The sequence below is a fragment of the Capronia coronata genome (genome assembly GCF_000585585.1).
Source record: "Capronia coronata CBS 617.96 chromosome Unknown acBCG-supercont1.6, whole genome shotgun sequence".
Classification (NCBI taxonomy): domain Eukaryota; kingdom Fungi; phylum Ascomycota; class Eurotiomycetes; order Chaetothyriales; family Herpotrichiellaceae; genus Capronia; species Capronia coronata.
In genome coordinates this window covers 1,242,517-1,264,372 of record NW_006912898.1, presented here as the reverse complement: position 1 = coordinate 1,264,372, position 21,856 = coordinate 1,242,517, and the positions used below count along the sequence as shown (strand labels likewise).

At 52.5% G+C, this 21,856-nt stretch overlaps 9 protein-coding genes across 9 annotated transcripts; 4 read left to right on the top strand and 5 right to left on the bottom strand.

Annotated features, from left to right (window-relative positions):
• Positions 1 to 2,038: 2,038 nt before the first annotated feature.
• A1O1_07121 (uncharacterized protein) lies at positions 2,039 to 4,103 on the bottom strand (the record flags this gene model as incomplete). Its single annotated transcript, XM_007727994.1, has 9 exons — positions 2,039 to 2,181; positions 2,240 to 2,736; positions 2,810 to 2,985; positions 3,041 to 3,060; positions 3,119 to 3,482; positions 3,540 to 3,602; positions 3,667 to 3,733; positions 3,794 to 3,920; positions 3,974 to 4,103. 9 exons carry the CDS (start codon positions 4,101 to 4,103, stop codon positions 2,039 to 2,041), a joined length of 1,587 nt encoding a protein of 528 aa, XP_007726184.1.
• A 1,052-nt stretch (positions 4,104 to 5,155) lies between these two features.
• A1O1_07120 (uncharacterized protein) lies at positions 5,156 to 6,352 on the top strand (the record flags this gene model as incomplete). Its single annotated transcript, XM_007727993.1, has 4 exons — positions 5,156 to 5,306; positions 5,357 to 5,834; positions 5,893 to 6,111; positions 6,163 to 6,352. 4 exons carry the CDS (start codon positions 5,156 to 5,158, stop codon positions 6,350 to 6,352), a joined length of 1,038 nt encoding a protein of 345 aa, XP_007726183.1.
• Positions 6,353 to 6,441: 89 nt separating this feature from the next.
• A1O1_07119 (isopenicillin-N N-acyltransferase) lies at positions 6,442 to 7,676 on the bottom strand (the record flags this gene model as incomplete). Its single annotated transcript, XM_007727992.1, has 3 exons — positions 6,442 to 7,077; positions 7,155 to 7,568; positions 7,620 to 7,676. 3 exons carry the CDS (start codon positions 7,674 to 7,676, stop codon positions 6,442 to 6,444), a joined length of 1,107 nt encoding a protein of 368 aa, XP_007726182.1.
• Positions 7,677 to 8,297: 621 nt separating this feature from the next.
• A1O1_07118 (uncharacterized protein) lies at positions 8,298 to 10,513 on the top strand (the record flags this gene model as incomplete). Its single annotated transcript, XM_007727991.1, has 4 exons — positions 8,298 to 8,376; positions 8,434 to 9,126; positions 9,187 to 9,515; positions 9,602 to 10,513. The coding sequence occupies 4 exons, from the start codon at positions 8,298 to 8,300 to the stop codon at positions 10,511 to 10,513; spliced, it is 2,013 nt and encodes a 670-aa protein (XP_007726181.1).
• Positions 10,514 to 10,673: 160 nt separating this feature from the next.
• On the bottom strand, positions 10,674 to 11,645 carry A1O1_07117 (uncharacterized protein; the record flags this gene model as incomplete). Its single annotated transcript, XM_007727990.1, has 2 exons — positions 10,674 to 11,016; positions 11,107 to 11,645. The coding sequence occupies 2 exons, from the start codon at positions 11,643 to 11,645 to the stop codon at positions 10,674 to 10,676; spliced, it is 882 nt and encodes a 293-aa protein (XP_007726180.1).
• A 620-nt stretch (positions 11,646 to 12,265) lies between these two features.
• On the top strand, positions 12,266 to 13,347 carry A1O1_07116 (uncharacterized protein; the record flags this gene model as incomplete). Its single annotated transcript, XM_007727989.1, has 3 exons — positions 12,266 to 12,806; positions 12,918 to 13,048; positions 13,111 to 13,347. 3 exons carry the CDS (start codon positions 12,266 to 12,268, stop codon positions 13,345 to 13,347), a joined length of 909 nt encoding a protein of 302 aa, XP_007726179.1.
• Positions 13,348 to 13,943: 596 nt separating this feature from the next.
• A1O1_07115 (uncharacterized protein) lies at positions 13,944 to 16,307 on the bottom strand (the record flags this gene model as incomplete). Its single annotated transcript, XM_007727988.1, has 2 exons — positions 13,944 to 16,100; positions 16,209 to 16,307. The coding sequence occupies 2 exons, from the start codon at positions 16,305 to 16,307 to the stop codon at positions 13,944 to 13,946; spliced, it is 2,256 nt and encodes a 751-aa protein (XP_007726178.1).
• An 890-nt stretch (positions 16,308 to 17,197) lies between these two features.
• A1O1_07114 (uncharacterized protein) lies at positions 17,198 to 19,055 on the top strand (the record flags this gene model as incomplete). The annotated part of the gene is made up of 4 exons (XM_007727987.1): positions 17,198 to 17,482; positions 17,535 to 17,551; positions 17,646 to 17,874; positions 17,964 to 19,055. 4 exons carry the CDS (start codon positions 17,198 to 17,200, stop codon positions 19,053 to 19,055), a joined length of 1,623 nt encoding a protein of 540 aa, XP_007726177.1.
• Positions 19,056 to 19,521: 466 nt separating this feature from the next.
• On the bottom strand, positions 19,522 to 21,412 carry A1O1_07113 (uncharacterized protein; the record flags this gene model as incomplete). Its single annotated transcript, XM_007727986.1, has 5 exons — positions 19,522 to 19,879; positions 19,957 to 20,126; positions 20,207 to 20,741; positions 20,854 to 21,127; positions 21,205 to 21,412. The coding sequence occupies 5 exons, from the start codon at positions 21,410 to 21,412 to the stop codon at positions 19,522 to 19,524; spliced, it is 1,545 nt and encodes a 514-aa protein (XP_007726176.1).
• Positions 21,413 to 21,856: the final 444 nt, after the last annotated feature.

Sequence of the window (21,856 nt, the reverse complement as noted above, 5' to 3'; positions counted from 1 at the left end):
CTCATATTACACCTCAGACAAAGGGCACCGTCCAGTCGAGTAGTGGCCAAGGGCTGGGCCGTCTGTTTGCTGGTCTGGCCGTCTTGTTTGTGGATGGTTGAATATTCAGGTTTAACGCTGCCGCTCAGCGGGCACCGGACCATATACGGCGGCAGCGGTTCGTGGATCATGTCGAGGACCTGGTCCAGGTCGCGATGTAAAGATTGTTCGTCGGCATCATTGTCCGCAGGATGTTCGGCCGAGTGTATCGAGTACTCTGGACAATCAGATGAGTGGTCGTAGACGTGGCTTGTCCACGAGGTCGCCAATGAGCCGTTGGTCGAGGTAGATGTTGAGGATGAGAAGCGTGAGTCGGCGCAGAATGACGGCCGCCGCATTGTGAATTTGGGTACAGCATCGTTTCTCTGAGAAGACATTGTTTGGATAGATGGAATACGACTGTGAATATTGTATTGAGCCTTGAAAGGGGGGTTTGCTCAATGGTAAGACGAAGCTTCTCTTTTTAACTTGTTCTAATTGTCACCTCCTTTTCTGCTGGATCAACGAGATGCTTATGTAGTTTGTTCCCTCGGCTCGAAAGTCACCATCTCGGGGTCACCGTCTGTATGCTAGCCTTGTCAATAGCTCCATTCCTTCGTTGTCCGGGGTCGTATTTGGGGCTGTGAGAACAAAGCAACCACAGAAATGAAAAGAGGAGTCTGAGCACACGAGATGTAAGGGTCTGGGTCTCGGTCCGGTTCCCTACGCCGTCAATCCAGCCAGTTTGGCTGTCTTAATTTGTCTGTGATGGTCTGGTCGACCGAGTCAGCCCCGGTAGGGCTGACGAGACTCTTGGGCAGGGGCTCCTGCTGACCGCGGTTCGTGAAATGACCAGCCAAACGCCGTCGCGGAATCGTGCATAGCGTGAGGGTAGGGCTGCAGGAATCTAAAAATGAAGCAAAAGGATCATCAACACTGCAGTGTGGCAGATGCAGATGGGAAGAGTGACAGATCTGTGGCTGACTGAACGTCCAACTTCGGAAGGCTTAGTCTGGCACCGGCCAGTATGCCGGGGCCATCTTGATTGGTTCGAAATCCATCAGACAGACCTACGTAGGTTGAATGGTCAGCTCACCGGCATAGTTCAAGGCTAAGGATTCAATTAAGCACCGTCCACTCCACGCGGTCAGCTCACTGTAACGTCGGCCTGCAGGTCAGATGGTAGACTTTGACGCCTTTGCGCCTCTGCACCATCGAGAGATCAGGCGTCACGATAGCCGATAGACCGGCATAGGGCTGGCATGCAGTAGGTGGGTGATGATCACCACCGCATCGCAACTGCTTGGGAACTCTTGGTTTCTGACACTGTTCGTCAAAGTGATATTGTAGGCATCTTTCTGCCTCCAAGATGACATACGCACGTATCAGGATAAGACGTGGAGGAATGAATGCCAGAAGTACCATCTTCCAATCTGATCCTAAGGGGAAGCGAAGGATCCACATCCGTCTTCTTGGATCCTTCGAGACCCCCTGGTGGAGCCAACCACGAGAATGGCCAGTGGCTGCGATATCACCTAGGTATCCACCGCCTGCCGTTCACCCATGTACGTACATATGGTATTTGGCTGCTATCGCACATGCTCATGCTCATTCTCCTGGGACGGGCTTTGTTTCGTCTCCATCCCGATATTGCCGAATTTAGACATTTAAGTCTTAAAAGAGGGTCCCGACGTAGTAAGGTCAAGTCTTAAGATTGGCGGTAGGGTGGGAGCTGCTCTGATGTATACCGTGTACCGAGGTATGTTAAGCAGGCAAAGAGTGCTTCTTGATGTTCCTACTACCGACAACAGAAGATCCGCGGCAGAGACTCGTCAGCGTAACGTCACGATGCAGTTCATGTAGTTCTCACGACCGTGGTATGGAATCCATGATTGTGGTGGCTGAGACTAAAAGGCTAGTGATTTAGGACAGAAGCCTCAATTTCCAAGGCTTCCATTCGTCTTGTATATGTAACAACGGCCCCTCTCTACAGACCAACTGCCGCTGAACGAACCGCTATTCAAACATCTTTCTCCTGTGCCACCGCATCATCGGCCACAACAATACCGGCGAGAGATGGACCCTTGAAGTTTTTCTTACCCACAAAGATCCACAGGAGGTATGCAATGAGCATTAAACCCACACTCACCAGGCTGGCATAGTCTAGACAATCATACGTCAGTTTACACAGGATTCGCCGCACTGACAGTAATAGACTTACTCATATTGTTCTTGGTCGCAGGAAGATAGACGGGGAAGCAAAAGAAAATTGTGAGGAAAGACATGAAGCACAGGGCCAGAATGTTGATGGTCCAGCCCGCTTTTCCGAGTTTGAAGGTACCTTCCCGATCGAGGACTCTCCCACGGAGCAACAAGCAGAGAATGGGCACTCCGTAGGCGAAATAGCCCAAGATGACCAGGCAGGACATCAATGCGTTGAAGGCAGTGGTCGATGCGAGATACAAGACCGAGATCAGAGCCGCAATCGCCCAGGACATGATGACGGCGGGAACGGGGCAAGCCAGGCTTTTGTTGACCTTGCTGAAATACTTTGGGAAGATGAAACCGCCGTCTCGTGCGAAGGCCCAGATGATGCGGCTTCCAACCTGGATGACAGACGTGGTGCTGTTGAAGTTGTTGACCAGTTGCATCGTGGAGATGCAGGCGACAGCAGCCTTGGAGCCCGTGGACGTAAGCATGATAGTAAGATAAGGAGCGCTACCCAATGTCAGAACTCAGAACTCAGAACTCAGAACCCGAGGCAATCCAGGTTGGGGGGTATCGATCATACCCGCTGTTGAAGAACTCTTCTATATCCTGACCGACCGAGAACATCAGCAGGATGCAAACGATGAAGTCTGTCAAAGCCCCAATTGTGATGGTCATGATCATGGCCCGGGGAACAGTGCGACTGGGATTGGGCATCTCTTCGGACAGATGGCTGATACTGTCCAGTGCAACGAAGTTCTACAGACAATCATTAGTCGGACGGAGCTGTCTCGGAAACACATGCTTGACATACTCCTGCGGTGATGATCAATCCTGTATCGATGTCAGCTGCTGCTGTCAAGGGTGTTGTTACCTGCGAGGGACGACGCACCATTCATGAAGACAACAAAGCTGTTGTCCCACCCCGTCTGGTTGATAAAGGTTGCAAACACGAACTTTGCGGGCTGATGGGGGTTCGCAGCTGCCACAGCTGTGATGCCGACGACGAAGAAAGAGGCAAGGAACCACCAGAAGCCTGCTGTATCGACTAGAGGAAGTATTCTGGTGCCAAAGACGTTCATAAGGCAGTTCAGGATGAGAAGGGCTTCCATGATCAGGAAGACGTGCCACGACTTGGACTCGTAGCTAGGGTGGAACAGATTGGCCAGGAAGACGATCTGGAAGGTCATGACAGCAACGTTGGCTGAAGCTCCCACGATCCAAGACAACATGTTGGACCAGCCGGTCATCCAGCTCTGAGATCTGTCAGCTCAACTGTCGAGAAGATAACGCCGGTCGGTAGTGTGGCTCACCAAAAAGGCAGCATGCTTGCGGGGAGCCAGTCGGTATGTCCATTCAAGCGGTCCAGCGGTGGTCTGAGGAGATGTCAGAAGTCAAAATTGTTGACGGATATGATGATCAGGATGCGCGGAGCCTTACAGGATAGGCCGAAGCTATTTCAGCCAGAGACAAGACCACGAAGATGATCATGGAGGGAATAATGAGACTGTGACACGTTTCAGTCAGTACACCATGCTCTCCTTCTTCTGCGTTGGCCTCAACTCACGCTCCATAAACGAGGACTGAAGGTCCTCCACTTAAGATGGCGGCGACCAGTGACTGGGCGACTCCAGACCAACTGCCAGAGCAGACGAAGCCCAGACCGGCCAATGCGAGCAAGCCGAAGTTTCTTTCTAGATCACTGTTAAATACTAATGCTTCCTGTGGACCAGGGAGCCCAACTGACCAAGTTCTTCTTTGTGACCGAGGGCAGCAAGCTGAAGGGCATCGTTGGACAATTCCTGGACGGTCCCAAGCTGAGACTCAGTCGAAGAAGGTGCAATAACCTCGGCGGTATCGTTCCTTTTCTCGGCCATCTTGATGTCGATGTGTTCTGACCACAGTTATTCTTGACGACTGCTGGGTCTGTGATCGAACGCGGCAAGATCTTGCTTGGAGTCAGTCAGAGTCAATCAGGAGAGGCTTTCTAGAAGTGGACTTGGACAACAGCTTCTGACAAGGCTTGATATAACATTGTTGTCCACGCTGGCTTGTACCATCCATGGTATATTTTGATATCTCGGTAGGGACAAATTGTCATATTCGCTATCTCCCATTCGAATTCTAGCTCTGTGAAAACCTGCTTGATTAGGCAAGTCTTTCTGGGGGTCCTGGGACGAAGATGGAATGGGGCGCCCGCTGAGACCCACTCCCGTATCTTTGAGATCCGTTATCCACGATCTGTGCTCCATCATTAACCGTTTCCCACACAGACAACGCGGATGACCAGCATATCTTGGGAACATTATTTGGTCCATTCACTATGACCGCGGTAGTCTGAGTATGGTTTTCCTTCTGCTTCTGGAACGCGAGGCGGTGCCCTATCAGAAGCATTATCCTTGGGTACGTTCCAGAGCAAAAGTTGCCCTTTTCGGACACTCTTGCACCTTGCTGCCAGTGAGCCTTGCTTGGAGATGGATCCCGAATTTTCGGATTGACTGGCAATCTGGGACCATTCGAGACTCTTCAAATAATGGAGAATGGGATAGGTAGCAAAATTGCACTGGGTTCCACTCCGATGAGAATCAAGACATTATTTATGAATCGCAATGGGAGTTCAAATCGTACAACTCTCATTTCGATGACGCGAAATCCATCGATCATTGCTCCTGTTGACCATGGCGACCACAATCTCGGACATGCCGACTACCGCTGAATTGCAAATGAGACTGGCGGTCGCCACTTTCACATTGGTGGCACTCTATTACTTTTGGCGGAGATCGAACTCGAAAACAGCAGGCCCCGTGGTCGAATTTGAGCCTCAGACACAGAAAGAAAACCAGGGCGTTGCTGTCTCAAAGCCGAAAGCATCCTACTACAGCAGGCCAGGAGGTTTGAAACCCGGCCAAGCGCAAGCAGGAACAAAGCCATGCTAACAGAGGAAAAAGACGACGAGATCACTCAACTGGACTTTTCGCAAGTCACACCCTACAAGGCGGATTTCAAGTATGAGGAGGAGGAGCCGATACAGTGGTACCACAAAGAGTTCATCAGCGATCGTGTTTATTCCATCACAATGTGTACGAGTACTGCCTGAATCTGTCCGGCTCAAGGTTGACCTATTCTGCAGCAATTGAAAAGCTAGCATTCAATGATTGGATCGTTTTCGACAAGAACTACAAAAAACGCATGGATCTCAAGGCCAAAGTCCTGGCAGAAGTAGGATCCGACGCCATCGACTGCAGGGACGAAGGCTATGCCGGCTGCGTGGAAATGCTCGAATGCCTGCTCGAGTATCTCCCGAGACGTTTCCCTACCATCTTCAAGCTGTCGGACGACGGGAAAGAAATCCATAACGCTGCCACGGGCGAGACTTTTGACGTCTCGAAACCATACATCAAATTCCATCCCCTATACATCGCGGGCCGGCTGGTGGAAGACGACCTGAATATCCTGGTTGAAGGTCCCACGGGCGAGTACGTTTTGAAGGCAGTGCTGTCCGCTTTTCCAGCGGGATTTCATGTTCGGGAAAAGATGAACCAGACCCTAACCGACATCCATAAGCCGGTACCAATGTACAAGGAGAGGTTGCAGAAGTCGATGAACAGGTAAATTGTCTACCATTGTGTTGTCGACTAGCCAAGTCATCTAACTAACTCCTGGTAGATTCTTCAGGAACGTTGGGCCGTCAAGCATGGTCATGCGAGTGAATTGGGCCATCAACGACAAAGAAGAGCTCTTCTTGACCGAAGGCGGTCATCTCTACGAGAATGACGAAGGAGTGGCAGACGAGAACATCGACATCAACCAAGTCCAGCTCCGGGTAGAACGACAAGTGCTTCGCCGACTACCTCGTACCAAGGCCATCTGCTTCGTTACTAAAACGTATGTACCGAGGGCTTTCTTTCCCGTGATCCCCTGTCTAACAGAGTCTAGCTATCTTTATCGGCTTGTGGATATTGCACACACGCCCGGCTTCGCCGCTCGGCTGGGAGGGCTCCTGCACAAGCTTCCCGAAAAGTTTGCTTTTTACAAACGGAAACCGGTCTGGGGGAAGGTTGTTCTGAGGTATCTGGACGAGATGGCTGCAATGTATCCTGCCCTGGAGCCAGATACTACAGCATGACGAGTTGATTCCGACGAGTTGATATTGTTAACAAGCCAAAAGCTCAAATAGGTCTTGTCGGTATTGGTAGATATAATCAAGGTCAACTACTACCAAGGCATGACCAATGTCGGTCCCTCTTCACCAGATCCTGGCTTTCCCCAAACCACTTCTGCAGACGAGCCACCCTCTCCTTCTTTCAAGGACATGACGACGTTGAACAAAGTGCTGCTCCGCGTCTGGATCGGTCTGGATGCATCCTCAATGCAGCAAATGGCTTGCGGCGCATTGAAGGTATCCGAGAAGATCCGTTCTCTCAATAAAGAACCCTCCACCATGTCACCACCAACACCTTCGCTCTTCAGCTTCGCGGCAAGTTGTCGAATCCGTTCCAGGCGGACCGGGGACCCTGCCAGCCAAGGAGGTTCCTCCACATACCTGTTCTCGATGAAGTGGTTGGAATGCGTGACTATCCCGTCCTGCTCGGACAGATGGACATCGCCCAGTGGCGAGAGTTCTAAACCGACAGCCCTGGTTTTGTCCGCAAGGAGGATGTGTTGACTTGACGCGACTCCTCCTAGCGTTCTCAATGTGGCAATGGCACCGTCGACCGAAGTGCTCTGCAGACAGAGTCGAAGGGCCACGTGGATCGGGACTTTGGTGCTCAATATCGGTCGGGCTCGAATCGCATTGAGACACGTTCCTACCGACGCCGAATTGAATCCAATTTTACCTACAATCCCGGACTATCGAACCATGCGTCGGTTAACAATTCCCGGGGTGTTCGTTGTAGCAGGAAAGACAATAAGCAATAGTTACGTACCTCTGTGATCATCCAAATTTTGGGGGTTCCAACCTGTTCAATGGACATCATAACGATGTTCTTCTTGACCTGGGCGGTCCAGTCCCAATTCTGAGCCAGCACCACCTTTTTCGATTGGACGTTTCCTACGTTCCATGCGATACTGGTGCAGCCGTCTGTGAAGCGGCCAAGGGCGATTTCGCTCCGGCAGTTCAACGCAACAATGTCCAGGAGCTGCACTTGCGCACCCTCGGCAATGCCTTGCATCTCGTCGAAGATCTCGGGCGTCAGTCGCTTGATGGTGGCGGCGAACTCGGCGGCAACGTCAAGAACCTCTGGCCAGGCCATCTGGGATGTCAGTTCAAACATTGCCCCATACACTTCCATCTGGCTTTTGATCTCCGACTGTAACAGACGGCCATGTTGGAGACCGATCTGATGGTCAGTTAGCAACCTCAGAGCATGGGGCGCATTTGTGGACAGTACCTCTCTAGGTGTACCCTTCAATTCGATCTTTCTGGGGGCCATTGCCTGGACCGCCATTTGGGGGCTTGTCAATTATACTGATGTATCGTTACAGAGGGTTGGATCTTGGATCTTGGATCTTGATGATTCGATGGGTAAGATGAGAATATCTCCTTCAATTGTGGCGCAGGGAAGTCAGTAACAACAGTCATTGACTACAATAAACATCAACTTGTCTCTCTTTTCTCCTTTGGCTGAATGAATTGCTCCCAGGCTATGGAATTTCCACCTGCTGTGCAAAAGTACATTTGTCTTTGCTGACCCTGGAAGCGTTCTTTGTTCCCGTATCCAGAACAGAGACATACGAGCCTGATTGGGCTTCACGGTCATCGCGATGTCATGGTAGAGATGACAGTTATGTGGCACAGAGTCGAGTCTACCTTGTCTCCACATATGTCCCAAAGCGGCAGGTATTCTGTTTGCTCCGTCAGATTCGCCTTCCTCCGTGCTTATCGCCGGGGGTGAGAGCCGAGATACCCATGACAATCAGCAAGATAGGCCCCCTAGCCTGCTTAGAGCGAAATTCGCACTGATAACCACTCCCCCGAGTCAATCTTTCAAATAGGAAGTTAAATGTTCATTATCCAGGAACCTTCCCAAGCGAGACAACAACGACACCACGCCAGCGTCTCATGAGACATGCACCTGAACTGGGACAACAGCTTCAACCAGAATGGCAGGGTGAAGAAGTCCACTTACACGGTCCCCAAGAACCATGGTACGTCTGGATCTACCGGGAAACCGTCAGAGAAGTCAAGCTGACAACGGTTGCCAGAACACTCTGGGCATATATCCAAGTCACAACGTAGATACAAAGTCCGCTTTCAGAGTGACATTAGGAGATCCAGAAGATCAGGACGGTTTGTTCAGCATGAAGCCACGATTCCATCCATGGAAGACGATGGGGGAAGAAGCAGCGATGCCCTTCCAGCCTCGCCCACGACCCCCCAAGTCCATACACCCGGGGATACATCTGATAAGACGAATGAAACGTCAAGTGCTATCGAATCAAGGACTTTCAGTTCTAGCAATTCCAAAGAGCCGCATACACATTACCAGCATCAGCCGCAGGATGACAGCGGCGAGTCGCAAATAGCCAGCGTCGAAGATGCAACTTTGCTTCTTTTCGCGTCCACCACGGAGCGGCCACGGAGTTTTGCAACGAGTCAGGGCATTGACTATTCCACCAACCTGGACACATGCTGTGCTCATCACCCGACTGGAAACCCTCACACCAACTGCATCGACGAGGGCAGTTTATTACAATTGCATCATGATGAAGATGACGAGGCGGTATCGCCGTCCATGCTCCTCGCTCAGAGCCCCGAGTCCCTGATCCACCATGACATATCGCTGCAGCTCACATTTCAAACCGACATCCTGCCCAAGATCCCGCGGGATGTCCCTCTGTACCCGTCCCAGTGGTCCGAGGCGCGAAGATCGGAACGGAGGCAGAACATCCAGTACTGTATGTTTTCCTGTTCCTACTGAAGTTTCCTGACAATGTCGCTGACTGACCTTGCCGTAGATATGGAAAAGGTGGTTCCGCGACTGATGCCCTTGTGGACCGCGGCGGACAATCCGTTCCTCTCCATCGTCATCCCCGCGGCCACCGAGTCGGAGATTTTGATGCACGCCATCATGGCCCTTTCTTACTATCATCGCTCTCTGCACTCGCAGGACTCTCGCGACGGCTCGTCGGGAGAAGGTGGTGCCAGAAGTGAAGGAAACGACACAGTCAAGGCACTGTGGCACAAACAGAAGATCTTGCGCATGCTTCAGGAGAAACTGACTAGGCCCGACTTTTTGACAGACGATGCAACACTGGCGGCGTGTATGCTGATGCAAACATTTGAGGTAACCCCGGTTCCAACCCCTTTTCCACTTCCCATAGCACACATTGTGCTTCATGCTTGCTGACTCGATACTGTTTTCTCTTCCAGGTGCTCTTCTCAGGAACAAGCGGCTGGGACCACTGGCTAAAAGGGGCCACTCTGTTCATCCAGTTGAGGGGCAAACTGGAAAGCGACCTCAAAGACTCCAACAACTGGGTGAGGCTGGTCAAATGTGTTGTGGCCATTGAAACGTTTGCAGCCACCTCGACCTGCTTCGACCTGTTGGTGTCGGAACAATACTGGAACATCTACCGTCGACTGCGGCAGGACGACCTCCAGAAAATGGCCCTCGGCCAGCTTTCCAGTCTGAACGAGTCGTCGGACGACGAGCATTTCGAGAAGCTCGTCGGCTGTCCGGTCGTGGTGGTCTATTCGCTCGGGCGCATGGTCATGCTCATCCAGTCGCGCGAGGAGACGGAAGCGATGGAGAGGACGACCTCGAGCGTCGCCCACACCAGCGACGACGAGTGGCACAGCACCTGGTCGATCGAATCCATCAAGATCGAGGATCTGTTGTTCCGGTGGCGACCCATCAAGGATGCGAAACTGGAAAAGACACATTTGGCAGAGGCCTTCCGCCAGGCGGCGCTGGTCTTCTATTACCGCAACATCCGCCGACTCGCGTACTGTCATGCGACCGTCCAGTACCATGTCCAGCGCACTTTTGACCATCTCGAGTCTATTGATCCGTCATCCAATATCGCGGGCATCGCCCTCTGGCCGACCATGATCGCTGCCATCGAGATCGACGAGAATAAGAATCCCGACCTGACGCAGCGAGCTCTCAAGCACTTACGCGGAGGCAGCAAAAACACGGCCGACCCACTCTATCAGAACGCGGAAAACGCCCTCACCATTCTTTGGTCCCGCCGGAGGGATGCAAAGTCTTGGGAAGCCAAACTGGCCGTGGACTGGTACGACTTGAGCCGGGAAATGAATTGGAAGTGGTGCTGGGTTTGAATGTCGCTGGCAGGGCCAATATGTAAATTGTCCTGTATAACAAAATTGTTCTATACCATCACTTCTCGGGTGTAATTGATGACATGTTTCAGCGACTTGCTGGACTCGCAACAGGAGGGATCCCGGCGACCGGCCCATGATCAGTCATCGTCTATGTAGCCTACTGATCATCGAGAAACTCCCGCATGGTCTTGTCAACCTTCTCCTCTGACTGGAGATACGTGATCGGGTCTCGCAGCTCGTACCATCCTCCGTAGGGAGGATTCACGTTGTAGCCAATTGCTTTCTGAGTCCTTTCGTCCAGTTTCATGGCGTCTTCCTTGGCGATGGCCAGGAATTGATTCTCCTCTTGTCGCAGGTGGCCTTGGGTCCACGACACTCCAAGCGAGCGACGGACTTTGGTCGACGCGTTCTCGCCACCACGATGGACGGTCGAGCCGTGCAAGAGAAAACAGTCTCCACGCTTCATGACAGTCGAAGCCAGACTGTGGCCGGAAGGGTCCCTAGTGTGTAAGATTTTAGTTTATTGAGGTCGCCAATACTCTCGGCAGATATCTCAGATGTCACTTGGGCATTCTGCGCGCAGCACTCACCATTCTTCATCCCATTTGTGGCTTCCAAGAATGGCATCAACCATGCTCCCTCCCGCCTCACCGTCGGCACCCTGATCGTCGAGAGCGATCAGCGCCCAGATCTCGGCGGCAATCTCGACCGGGTGGTCGACAAAGTAGATGTCGTCGTGTCGGTGCAGGGGTTGAGCCTTTTCCCCGGGGGCTGTCTCAAACACCACCGTCGCACTCAGATATGGACGCGACGTGTTGTACAATTTGTCGTCGCCGTGCCAGATGCGAGTCGTCTTGGACATCCGGGCGTCCAGTAGCCGCTTCAGCTGTGGCGAGAGAATGACTTGGTCGACCGTGGTGGGAGATTTCGCTGCCAGTGCCGTGATGGGGTTGGGCGACACATGGTCGGAGGACTCGATCTTCAGTTCGGCGAGCACGTCCTGTACGCACTTCTCGCTCAACAGATTGGAGATGATGACAGCGCCGTCACGGTCGAACGCCTCGAGAATCACTTCGTCCGCTGTGTCGGATGCAAGTGTGGTGAGCGCAGGCACTTTAGCTGAAGGCATGTTTTCGAATTGGTCCTGACTGGCAACCTTGTTGCAATGTGCTCTTGTCGGTGTCTTGATCCCTGGTTGTAGCTTGCGACCAGTTTATCAAAAGCGCTTCTCGGGCCAAGTCAGGAAACACGGGACACTCAAGTGGCTGGCTATGGGACATGACGTGGCTCAACAAAGTTGCCCTTTATGTTCTCCTACTGCTATCGGATCTCCCTATCTGCTAGAACCAGGACGAGAGTCTATAGTAGACACCCAAACCCCTTTATCAAGATTCAACACTTGTCGCTTCAATTTGTGGGGCTGGCAAAATTCCTTCCCGATTTGGCAATATACCTGGTAGCGGCAACTTACCTTATCTCCCTTGCTTCCTCATACCCCACGTACCATAAATAAATGCTCACTGGGGAAGATGCGATAAGATCCAGACCCTACGAGTGTACGCATACCAACCGACCACTACATGCCGCGTTAGGTCACAGACAAATAAGTGCTTTGCGGGACCGCAGCCTGCCCATAAACACCACCATCTTGAAGGCCCTTTCAAACACTAAGTACATATTCTAATTCCCAGCTAGCCCGGGCCACTTCATCATTCTGGTCAACACCAGCTTCTTCAATCCAGGTAAACAATGGAGAAGCCATCCGTGGAAAGACTGCCCGCCGGCACCCCGGTGGAAAAAGTTCTCGAGGTCTTGGACCGCGACGGCGGCGTTGTCATCACAAACCTGATCAGCCAGGAAACCCTCGCTAAGATCGCAGAGGAGCTGAAACCACACGAACAGCCCGACCAAGAATGGTCAGGAGCTTTCTTCCCGGAAGCGACCAAGAGGATCTGCTCTGCCATGTCCAAATCGCAGACCTATGCCAAAGAGATCTTCCTGAACCCCTTGTACCAAGAGGTGTGCAACCGCACGCTCACGATCACCAAGAAATCCAGATACGGGGATGAGATTCGGACGTTTGTGTGCAGACCGATCGGCAACACCAGCACCACGTTCGACATCGGTCCTGGCGCCGAAGCCCAGCAACTCCATCGAGACGACGGAGTCAACCATGTTGAGCATCCCACTAAAGGGCCAACCTTGATGAACATGCTGGTGGCTCAAACGCGCACCACGCCGGAAAACGGGGCGACGGTGGTTGTTCCAGGAAGCCACAAATGGGTAAGCTGTATTGCTCTGTTTTAAATCTTGTTGTTGCTGGCTACTGGCATAATTGATGTCTGTTGTTGTGCTGCATTGTGCTTTGCTGACTCGAGACCACTTTTTACCGTCCAGCCAGACTACGATGACCGTTTTGCGAAGCCAGAGCAAGCAATCCCCGTCTGCCTGGACCCGGGCGATGCGTTGATTTTCGATGGCGCACTTATTCATGGAGGCGGTGCCAACGTGACCAAATCCGAACGTCGCAAGGTTGGTCTTGTGTCCTATACATACATACGATCAGACCCGGTGATTCTGATTCATTCTCACAGGTCCTCGGCGCATTCATGGTCCAGGGAAACCTTCGCTCCGAGGAAAATATCTTCTTGCATCTCCCGCCCGAGGTGGCCAAAGACTATCCCAATGAAGCCCTTGAGGTATATGGTTACAAAGCACTTGGTTCGGGGTTGGGATGGGTCAATTACAGGGAGCCACTTGACGCCGTCTTGGGTCGTGGAAAGCCATCTCCTGGCAGCTTGGATTTCAATAACGTTGGAATCACGGCTTAAGGTCACCATGATCCTAACATACTGTGGTGAACTTCAGCGATTGGTAGAATTGGTAGTAGTCAATGCTACTTGTGACTTGGTGACCTACATTCAGGAATCAGGCATACCTACAGTCGTGGACTGAAATAACGATGGTGACACTACCATTTTACGATCCCATACAAGCTTAGTCCTTCATGAGAACATGAACGTAGGTGCCAACAGGGATTTGCCCGAAACGTCAAGGTTGGTCACCAGATGTGACACGCCCACGTACTCGTACACCTCTTGCGCATCCAGCAGCTTTACTTCCACGACTGTCATCAGATATGGATATTGGCGGAATTGGTGCAAAGAACCCTCGTAAGTTCGTAACGGTGTGCTCTGTCCTGAAGATCCATGGAATGATGAAAGGCACCGAGAAGAATTCATTCATCATCACTAATCATTTACGCGTTTGAGGACTTTCTCGAGTAAGGTATGGAATGGGAGTCGATGAGACAAAGCAAGTCATGTCCGCAGAGCGCTGAACCCACTATTCCTCCTTCTGCGAGCGCACTCTACATATCACAGACCTCATGTCAACAGATCCTCTATTTTCCGGGGTGACTCTACCCTCAGCTCTTCTCGGCGTCTGCCCTCCTCAAGAATTCCTTGATCACATTCCCTGTCAATTTGGCCACGTTGTTTTGATAGTCGTCCCACCCCAAAGAACAGAACCAGTTGATACTGCCCACCGAAAACACAGCGCCTCCAGCTTGCGTCTCGTAATAGACAATGTCCGACCTGATCTCGTTGGTCTGCGTTCCCAGTGTGTTGATGATGGGAAAGCCGACACACTCTGGCGCAATGCCAAACTCATCCGGATGGCCAGTGCTCGAAGCCACCACGACCGCGTTCGTCGGGCTGCCACAAGCCAGATCGAAGCTGTCAATCTCATCACCACTTGCGCCACCGCCGAGTCCATATTCCCCTATCAATCCCCCGTCCGGGATCCCCTCGAACATCCACTTGAAGCTGGCATTTTCAGCAGCGCCAGTCCGCTTATACGGCACCCCAGGCCCGGTGCCCTCACCGCAAAACGAGATCCCAAACAAACCATGCGACGAACGACCTCGTGTGCGCCACAAACCTCCCTGTGTGCCATTCAGACTCATGAATCGTTCCCCACCGGGAAGAGTGTATGACCTGACGCCCTGATCGCCACGGCGCACCTCAAGCCGCCACGGCCTCTTCGGGTCCACGGCTGATACCCAGTAAAATCCATTCCCACCCAGATACATCAGATTGCCTCCGCGTCTGGCGTAGTGCTCGTACGCATTGTACGACTGGAGCGTTGGATACTCAGGATGACACCCGGTCATGACGGTAGTGTAAGGTGCCAATGCCGCGGCGCCTTTCAGATGCAGATCGTGATCAGTGAGCACGTCATAGGGGATGTTCTCCCGCTCCAGCAATCCAATCATCATTGACTCGGCGCTGAGTTCGCGAGGCCGACTAAACGCCCACATCACGTAGCCTGGACGCAGATTCATGATCGGTCGTTTCGCCGACGAGAACACCACACCCGAGTCGTCGTTGTGGACGTCGTAGTTCGAAAGGCCGCAGTCCAGTCGTCGATGGCTTCGGTAAAAGTCCTCCGTCCGAAGTGTCTGGCTGATGTCGAAGCCCGGGCCGACTTCCACGGCGGAAGATCGATTCACATCCGCGAGCTTCTCGTTCGCGTACGCGAGATATGTGAACGTCGAGAGCACCAAGGCTACCTTTGCGCCGACTTTGGCCGTAGTCTCTTTGGTAGGGCGGACCATGAATGTGATCATGTCTGAAGTTTTGCCGTTGGTGGAGTTTACCTCGACGGCGTAAATGCCCGACCGAGCGTCCGGCGGGAGGGTGATGGTGAAGTCGGTTTCCCAGGCTGCATCATCGAGGTCGTCTTCGTGGAAGTGGATTGCTCCGTAGCCGTATTTGGCTTTGGTCCAGTCGACTTCGCTGCCGTCCCAGTCGAAACCTGGTATGGCTCTTGTGGGTGCATTTATGAGAACACCGTCGTGACCGTTTCCTGATGCATCGATGATGGTGTCGTCGGGGATGTTGCGAGCGAAATCGTATTTGACGAGAACCTCTGCCTTGGGCCCCAATGACTTGATCATAGGACTGTCGATGCGGCCATTGAAGAAGTTGGTCACGCGCGGGAAGGTGGCCCCTGGACTCTCTGCAAAACTACCAGCCAAGAGCAGTATATTCTCAGAAGAGAGATTGACGGGGTCGGCCAATGTCTCGTGTAGGTGTGTCGTTGGATTGGCCTTCTCCGCCAGGTATGGGATCGGTATCAACGAGAGCGAGACATCTGTGCCTTTCAAGATGAGTTTCAATCCCACCCATCGCTTACTAGCAGGCTTGAACTTCGTCTCGACGACCTTGACGTCCGTCCCGATACCGAGCCACAATTCAACGAATCCTTCTGTGGTTATGACGACGGCAAATCCGCTCTTGGAGGCCACATCAAGCGTGGCTATGATCGTCTGGACGTGACCAGCCTGAGGGAGATGCGGTTGGAAGTACAGTGAGACTTCGACACCATTCTTCGACAGTGATGCTCCCCACTCGTCCACTCTGGCGTATGAGCCGATCCTGGCCACCTGGAATCTCCCCTTCGCAGTGCCTGAAGGGACTGAGGTGATCTCTTGGAGCTCTTTCTTGGGCGAATGCTCGAGGTCGACACCTTGGATCACTCTCACCGTTCTATACGAATACTCCGGCTCTGTGCATGATACCTGCTCAGTGTTCAGTGTCCCGTCCAAAAACGCACTCGAATAGGCTTGTCTGTCAAGAGACTTTCAAGACACAGCAAGCAGCCGGAGTATCTTGATCATGCTACTCACTTTGATCGATATCGTCTCACCTGGCGAAGCTATCCATGGATCAGCATAGCCAGTGATTTCAGGAGGATAGTCCGCTGGAGGAGTATCAATCGTCGCCATCTCGTTGCTGGTATTATGGTTGTGGTGTCTTCGGCGTCACGACATGTGCTCGACTTCAAATAGACGAGCCCTGCATCTTGGGTCCACGTATTGCCCATGCACTATTACAACTGAGTGAGATATGGCTGGCTCGGATATACGCGCATGACTTGCAGCGCCGGTCGACATAGCCTCGGGCTAAGGAAAGACATCTTGACTGCCGTCTGGGGTAATTTAGGGATGGATGAACCAGTCAGCATCCGCATTGATATCTGCCCATGGACGTGCTCTAGCACCTGGCGTTTATCTGGTTACTGCTGGCACAGATAAGACATAACCGAAGAAGCCTATGGCAAGGCTCTGCCACACAATCGCTCATGCCGTCGTGTGCTTTGCTCGATCGTAGGATGCAGGGCATCCTTGCCGGCAGTATCTCTCATGCCTCTTCGGGAAACCCAAGAAACGCGTGCATCTCGCCATGGCTATCGCCGCACTGGCTGTCGACCCCGTCTTTGTCTTGAGCGCGCCGTCAAAGTTAGTATAGATTTGCAGGCTCCATTGAAACTTCTCAACTTCCAGATTGGGAAAGCGATGATGGTCCACGACAAATCCCATTGGCCGCTCACACTTGATCGTCGCTGTAGGGGATATCGACCGTGATCGGCCAAGGGCATACAATATGGATTTCTCCGGGAAGATGGCATTACAGACACCCTGCCGCGGCTGCCATGCTTATCAGTGCTGTACTTACAAGGGGGAGAGAGACAGCTGTGTGACTTCTCAGGTGGCTAGTACTCTGCAATGATATAAGAGTCCGACTTCCCAGTGCTTGTTGTCGAGAAACCGAACATTGCTCCAAAGACTTTTGGACCAAGGCTGTTCCCCTATCTGGAAACGAGAAAGCATCAACAATGGTCCACAATGAGCGCGATGTTGTGCCTGGCACGATTCATCTTGTTGACACAAATGCAGTTGATCACTCACACCGACATGATATTGTGTTGAATCCTCGTCCAAGTTCGGACCCGGAAGATCCTTTGAATTGGTCCAAGAAGCGCAAGGGGATCGCTATCACCATGACCTACATTTATATTCTTGGGATTGGAATGGCCACCACTGTCCAGTATTCAATCTTGACCAACATTGGACAGGCGACCAATATCAATATTGCAGATCTCAATACTGGCACAGGTCTGGTGAGTTTGGCTCGCTTGCCTGCAAAAAAATCACCACACTGATAGGTTACAGATGTTCTTGTTCGCAGGGTGAGTTCTGCTGTCCTTTGCTAGGCCTGAGAGCTCCTACAGTCTCTTATGTTTTGGTGGGTCTGGGTCTGAACACTTCTCTGACCTCTTGAAGCTGGGGATGCCTCATCTGGCAACCAATAGCATTGACCTATGGTCGTCGCGGGGTTTATATCCTCAGCAGTCTCCTTGCGCTTGGGCCAATGGCTTGGACCGTGTATACGTCTTCAAGAAGCATCTGGTGGGCACATCGCAGCCTATTGGGTCTGATCGTTGCCCCGGTCGAATCGCTGGGTGAAATCTCCGTGTCTGACCTCTTCTTTGCTCACGAACGCGGAAACTTTGTGAGTACACCCTAGACAGGATCACTGCTGCATCCGCGTGATACTGGTCGTTCCCGCCTTCAGTGGTACATATTGCTGACGAGGTGCAGATGGGCATTTATACTCTCCTCGTGTTTGGCTCCAATGCCTTCGCGCCATTCCTCGCCGGCTTCATTACTGACTCGATGGGCTGGGAGGCAGCCATCTGGTTCGGCACAATCGTCCTCGGCGTCTGCCTGATCATCATCTTCTTCGGCATGGAGGAGACCATGTACTTCCGCCAAACAATCGAGGGTGTTGATGAGGGGGCAGCCGAGGTTGTGACCAATCTCGAGACCCTTGGGGAGAAAACCGAGACCGTTTCCAAAGACGCAGCCCTTCCTGAGACAGCATCACCGGTGGCCAGTGTAGGCTACACTCGACAACGTACGTACTTGCAAAAACTCCAGCTCTTCCGACTTGACGAGGGCCGCCCGTCCGTCAAACAAATGTTCATCATGATGGTTCGACCGCTCTTGATGTTTTTCTACTTCCCAAACGTCAGCTGGGCCGGCTTCTTGTATGGCGCATCGTTGTGCTGGTACAACGTCCAAAATGCCACCATGGCTTTGATCCTGAATGCACCACCCTACAATTTCTCCGCGCAATCCGTCGGCATCTCATACCTTTCGTTACTGATCGGTTGCATTGTTGCATGGTGGTGGGCCGGATGGGCAGGCGACGAAATTGCCATCCGACTGGCTCGACGAAATCATGGCATCCGTGAGCCTGAGCATCGACTTTGGCTGTTGATGTTTTCTGGTACACTTGCAACCGCGGGACTGATCCTCTGGGGCGTCGGCGCCGCACACCAGATCCACTTCATGGGTCTCATCATTGGACTCGGAATGACCAGTTTTGGCATCGTTTCAGGAGGGAGTACCGCGCTTGCATACGATGTTGACTGCTTCAAAGAAATTGCCGGAGAGACGGTCGTTTTGGTCATCGTCATTCGCAACACTATGGGCTTCGCAATGAACTACGGTATTACACCATGGCTGGAGAATACAGGAACCCAGAACTGCTTTATTGCAGTCGCCTTTCTTTGCCTGTTCTGCAGCTTCAGCTTCTTGTTTATGACAGTATGGGGCAAGAAGCTGCGTCGGGCCTCGGCGAAGAAGTACTGGGAGTATGTGGACACGCTGATTGTCGCGGCGCACTGAAGGAAGAGCTTGGAGAGATAGACACAGCGATGGATGAAGTCAAAGGGCCCCGGGAAGTTGGATTGAGAGACGAGACTTCCTCCGTCTTTGAGGGTATACTTCCAGTAGACCGTGACAGCAGGAGAGGCTCAATCCATTGTCGATCATGACCAGCCGGGGAGCTTAGTCCAGCTCATCGTTGCACTCCCTCAACACGTAATGCTTCTCATCCTGGACTCTAGCATATTCGTGCCGAGCTCGCCTGACGCCGTGCTTTAGTCGACGTTTCTCGCGACCGTCATGCTACAAGGCAGACGAAGGTGGAGCTTCAGCTGATGGTGAATAGGGGTTAGGGATTGTTACCGCCTGATAAAATCTGTGAACCAGCCATCAATTTCGGCTTGGGTAGATGTCCCTGAGCCTTATTGTCGTTTACTGGTATTGGGGTCCTCCTAGTCAAGATTGGAAATATCAGATGAGGAGAACGCTAGATGACCGTGTGCTTCAGCTCCTGCTCCTTCTCCTCGCCCTCGATCTCCATATCCACCCCGACAGCGATTCCAGCCTGTGGGCCTCCTGCGCCGACCATCCTGGCGCTCGGGACTTCGACGGGCATGCTCGTGTTGGTGACACGCTTGAGCACCAATGGGAGCAGAATCAGGAGTGATCCCGCCGTCAGACCCCAGTAAGAGGCGAACATGGTGACATAGGACTTCTTGTCCTCGTCGAGGCTGGCCACGATGGCGCTGCCCGCAGCGCCAAACACTTTGTAAAAGGCTCCATACATACTCAGCACAAGGGGATTGTTGGAAAGAGTTCCCATGATCCAGTACGCATAGCATTGCCTATCAGCATGATTAGCCATGGAAACTCCAGATCCTTTTCACACTGGTTTGAACGACAACTCGGAACATCTGCTTACCATGCGCCATCCAAGAAGCCATAAAAGAAATACAGAGCAATGTAGCCGCCAGCCTTGTTGTCGGTGACATCAAGGATTTTGGCCACCGGGTGGTCGCGACTGGACTCTCGAAGCGGAAACACTCCACCGATCAACACGGCGTTGAAGAGGACAAACATCAAGGCCCATCCCTGTTTTGGGTTGTCAGTTGAAATCTTGATTCGGGAAATCCTACGAAAGGAGAGGGAAAGGGACAGAGAGGTCGCCTTACCAGGAGAGCTCTGGTGCGTCTGGTGAAATATTTGATGTCGAGGAACAGACCTAACAGACCCGCAGAAACCATCTGGGCAACATTGTACCAGATGGAGTTGAATGCCCGGGTGCGGACGTCGAAGAAGTAGGCGTTGTAGTCGTTGCTCTGGTACACTCCATACCAGAGACCGGCGAAGGCATAGGGAAAGAAGAGCACGATCCAGGGCTCGACCACGACCGACCGAGCGATGTTTTTCAACTCGGTCAACAAGGACGCATGTTGAACCATATAGACCTTGGTTCCGTCGTCACGAACGACCTTGTTCGGATGGACGAGACACAGGGCCAGCACACTGCCGGCCAACATCAAGACGAAGAGGGCAATGTATGTCCCGTCGTTGACCCTACCGGCCGAGGTGTTGGACCAGTTCTGTGCCGTCGGGATGATGCTACCGATGACGGCACCCATGCTCCAAATGGTCCAGAAAAGACTGATATATCGGCCCTTCTGGTCCTCAGTAGGATATGACATCAAAATCGTTCCTTCGGCGGTCCTGTGACGATGAGATGACATGGCAGTGTCAGAGATCAAGATTCAGTCGACAAGCATCGGATATGAAACTGGTTTCTGGGTCCATGCCCAACCACTCAACCTCGTAGACGTACCATAGAAAGGCGGCCGCGAAACCGCAAGCAGCTCCAGAAAACAGAACAAAGCCCCGGTTTTGGGTATGATTGTAGCACCAGAAGGACGCGGCGTAGAGGGCGTAGCCGACGCCTCCAACGGACAAGGTGATCTTGGGACCAAGATAGTTGCAGATGGAGCCCGACACGAGAGCGACCCCTGCGAAGACAGAGTAGAGGATGATGTTGGCTTCGTTGGACAGCGTGGCGTCCAGCTGGCCTCCACCTCCTAGAGACGCGAGGACGTTGAACATGCCTGTAGGATGAAGAGGGATACATATCAGTTTTGGTGAACCAGCAGCAGCAGAGCTTGAAAAGGCGTTGACTTCTCACCAACAACCAGGAAACAGACGAAGCCAATGATGATCGTCTGTGCAAGAGGGGATCGATACAATGGCAGAGTCAGAGGACCGATCTTGTATCCCTTTGAAGCCACGCCGGTGGCCATCGAACCGTGCTCAATGTCTGTCACAGGGGTGGTTGCTGCTGCTTCTCCAGAATGTGAAGCCTCCTTTGCTTCTCTCAGCGAGTTGTCCGACATCTTTGCGGCGGAAGAGAGCTGGCAATTCGGTGGTGAGATCGAGTGCCAACAGAAGTCGGTCAAGAGTCAGTCGATCACCAGGTGTATGGACGACTGTGGACTATAGACTGTATACCATGTCGTATATATGTATCTGGTACGTTGACCGCTTCGTCGCCGGGGGTATCAGATATCAAACCCACGTAAGCCTTGTGTATAACCCCTGACTTTATCACCTCTAGCCTCTGAGGTGTCATGAGAGAGTTGGCATTGTTTTCCCGATAAGACCATGCATGCTCGACTTGTGTACAGCTGCTGCTTGTTGAGTCTTGACCTCACCGTCGCGATCAAGTTGAAGAAGATGGACTGGTGTTTTCCCAGGTTCCCGCCAGAGCTCTGAGATCCACCATGGTCGTGGCATTGGATTGCCCACGCAGCAGCAACGTGGGATGCGATATTGGATTG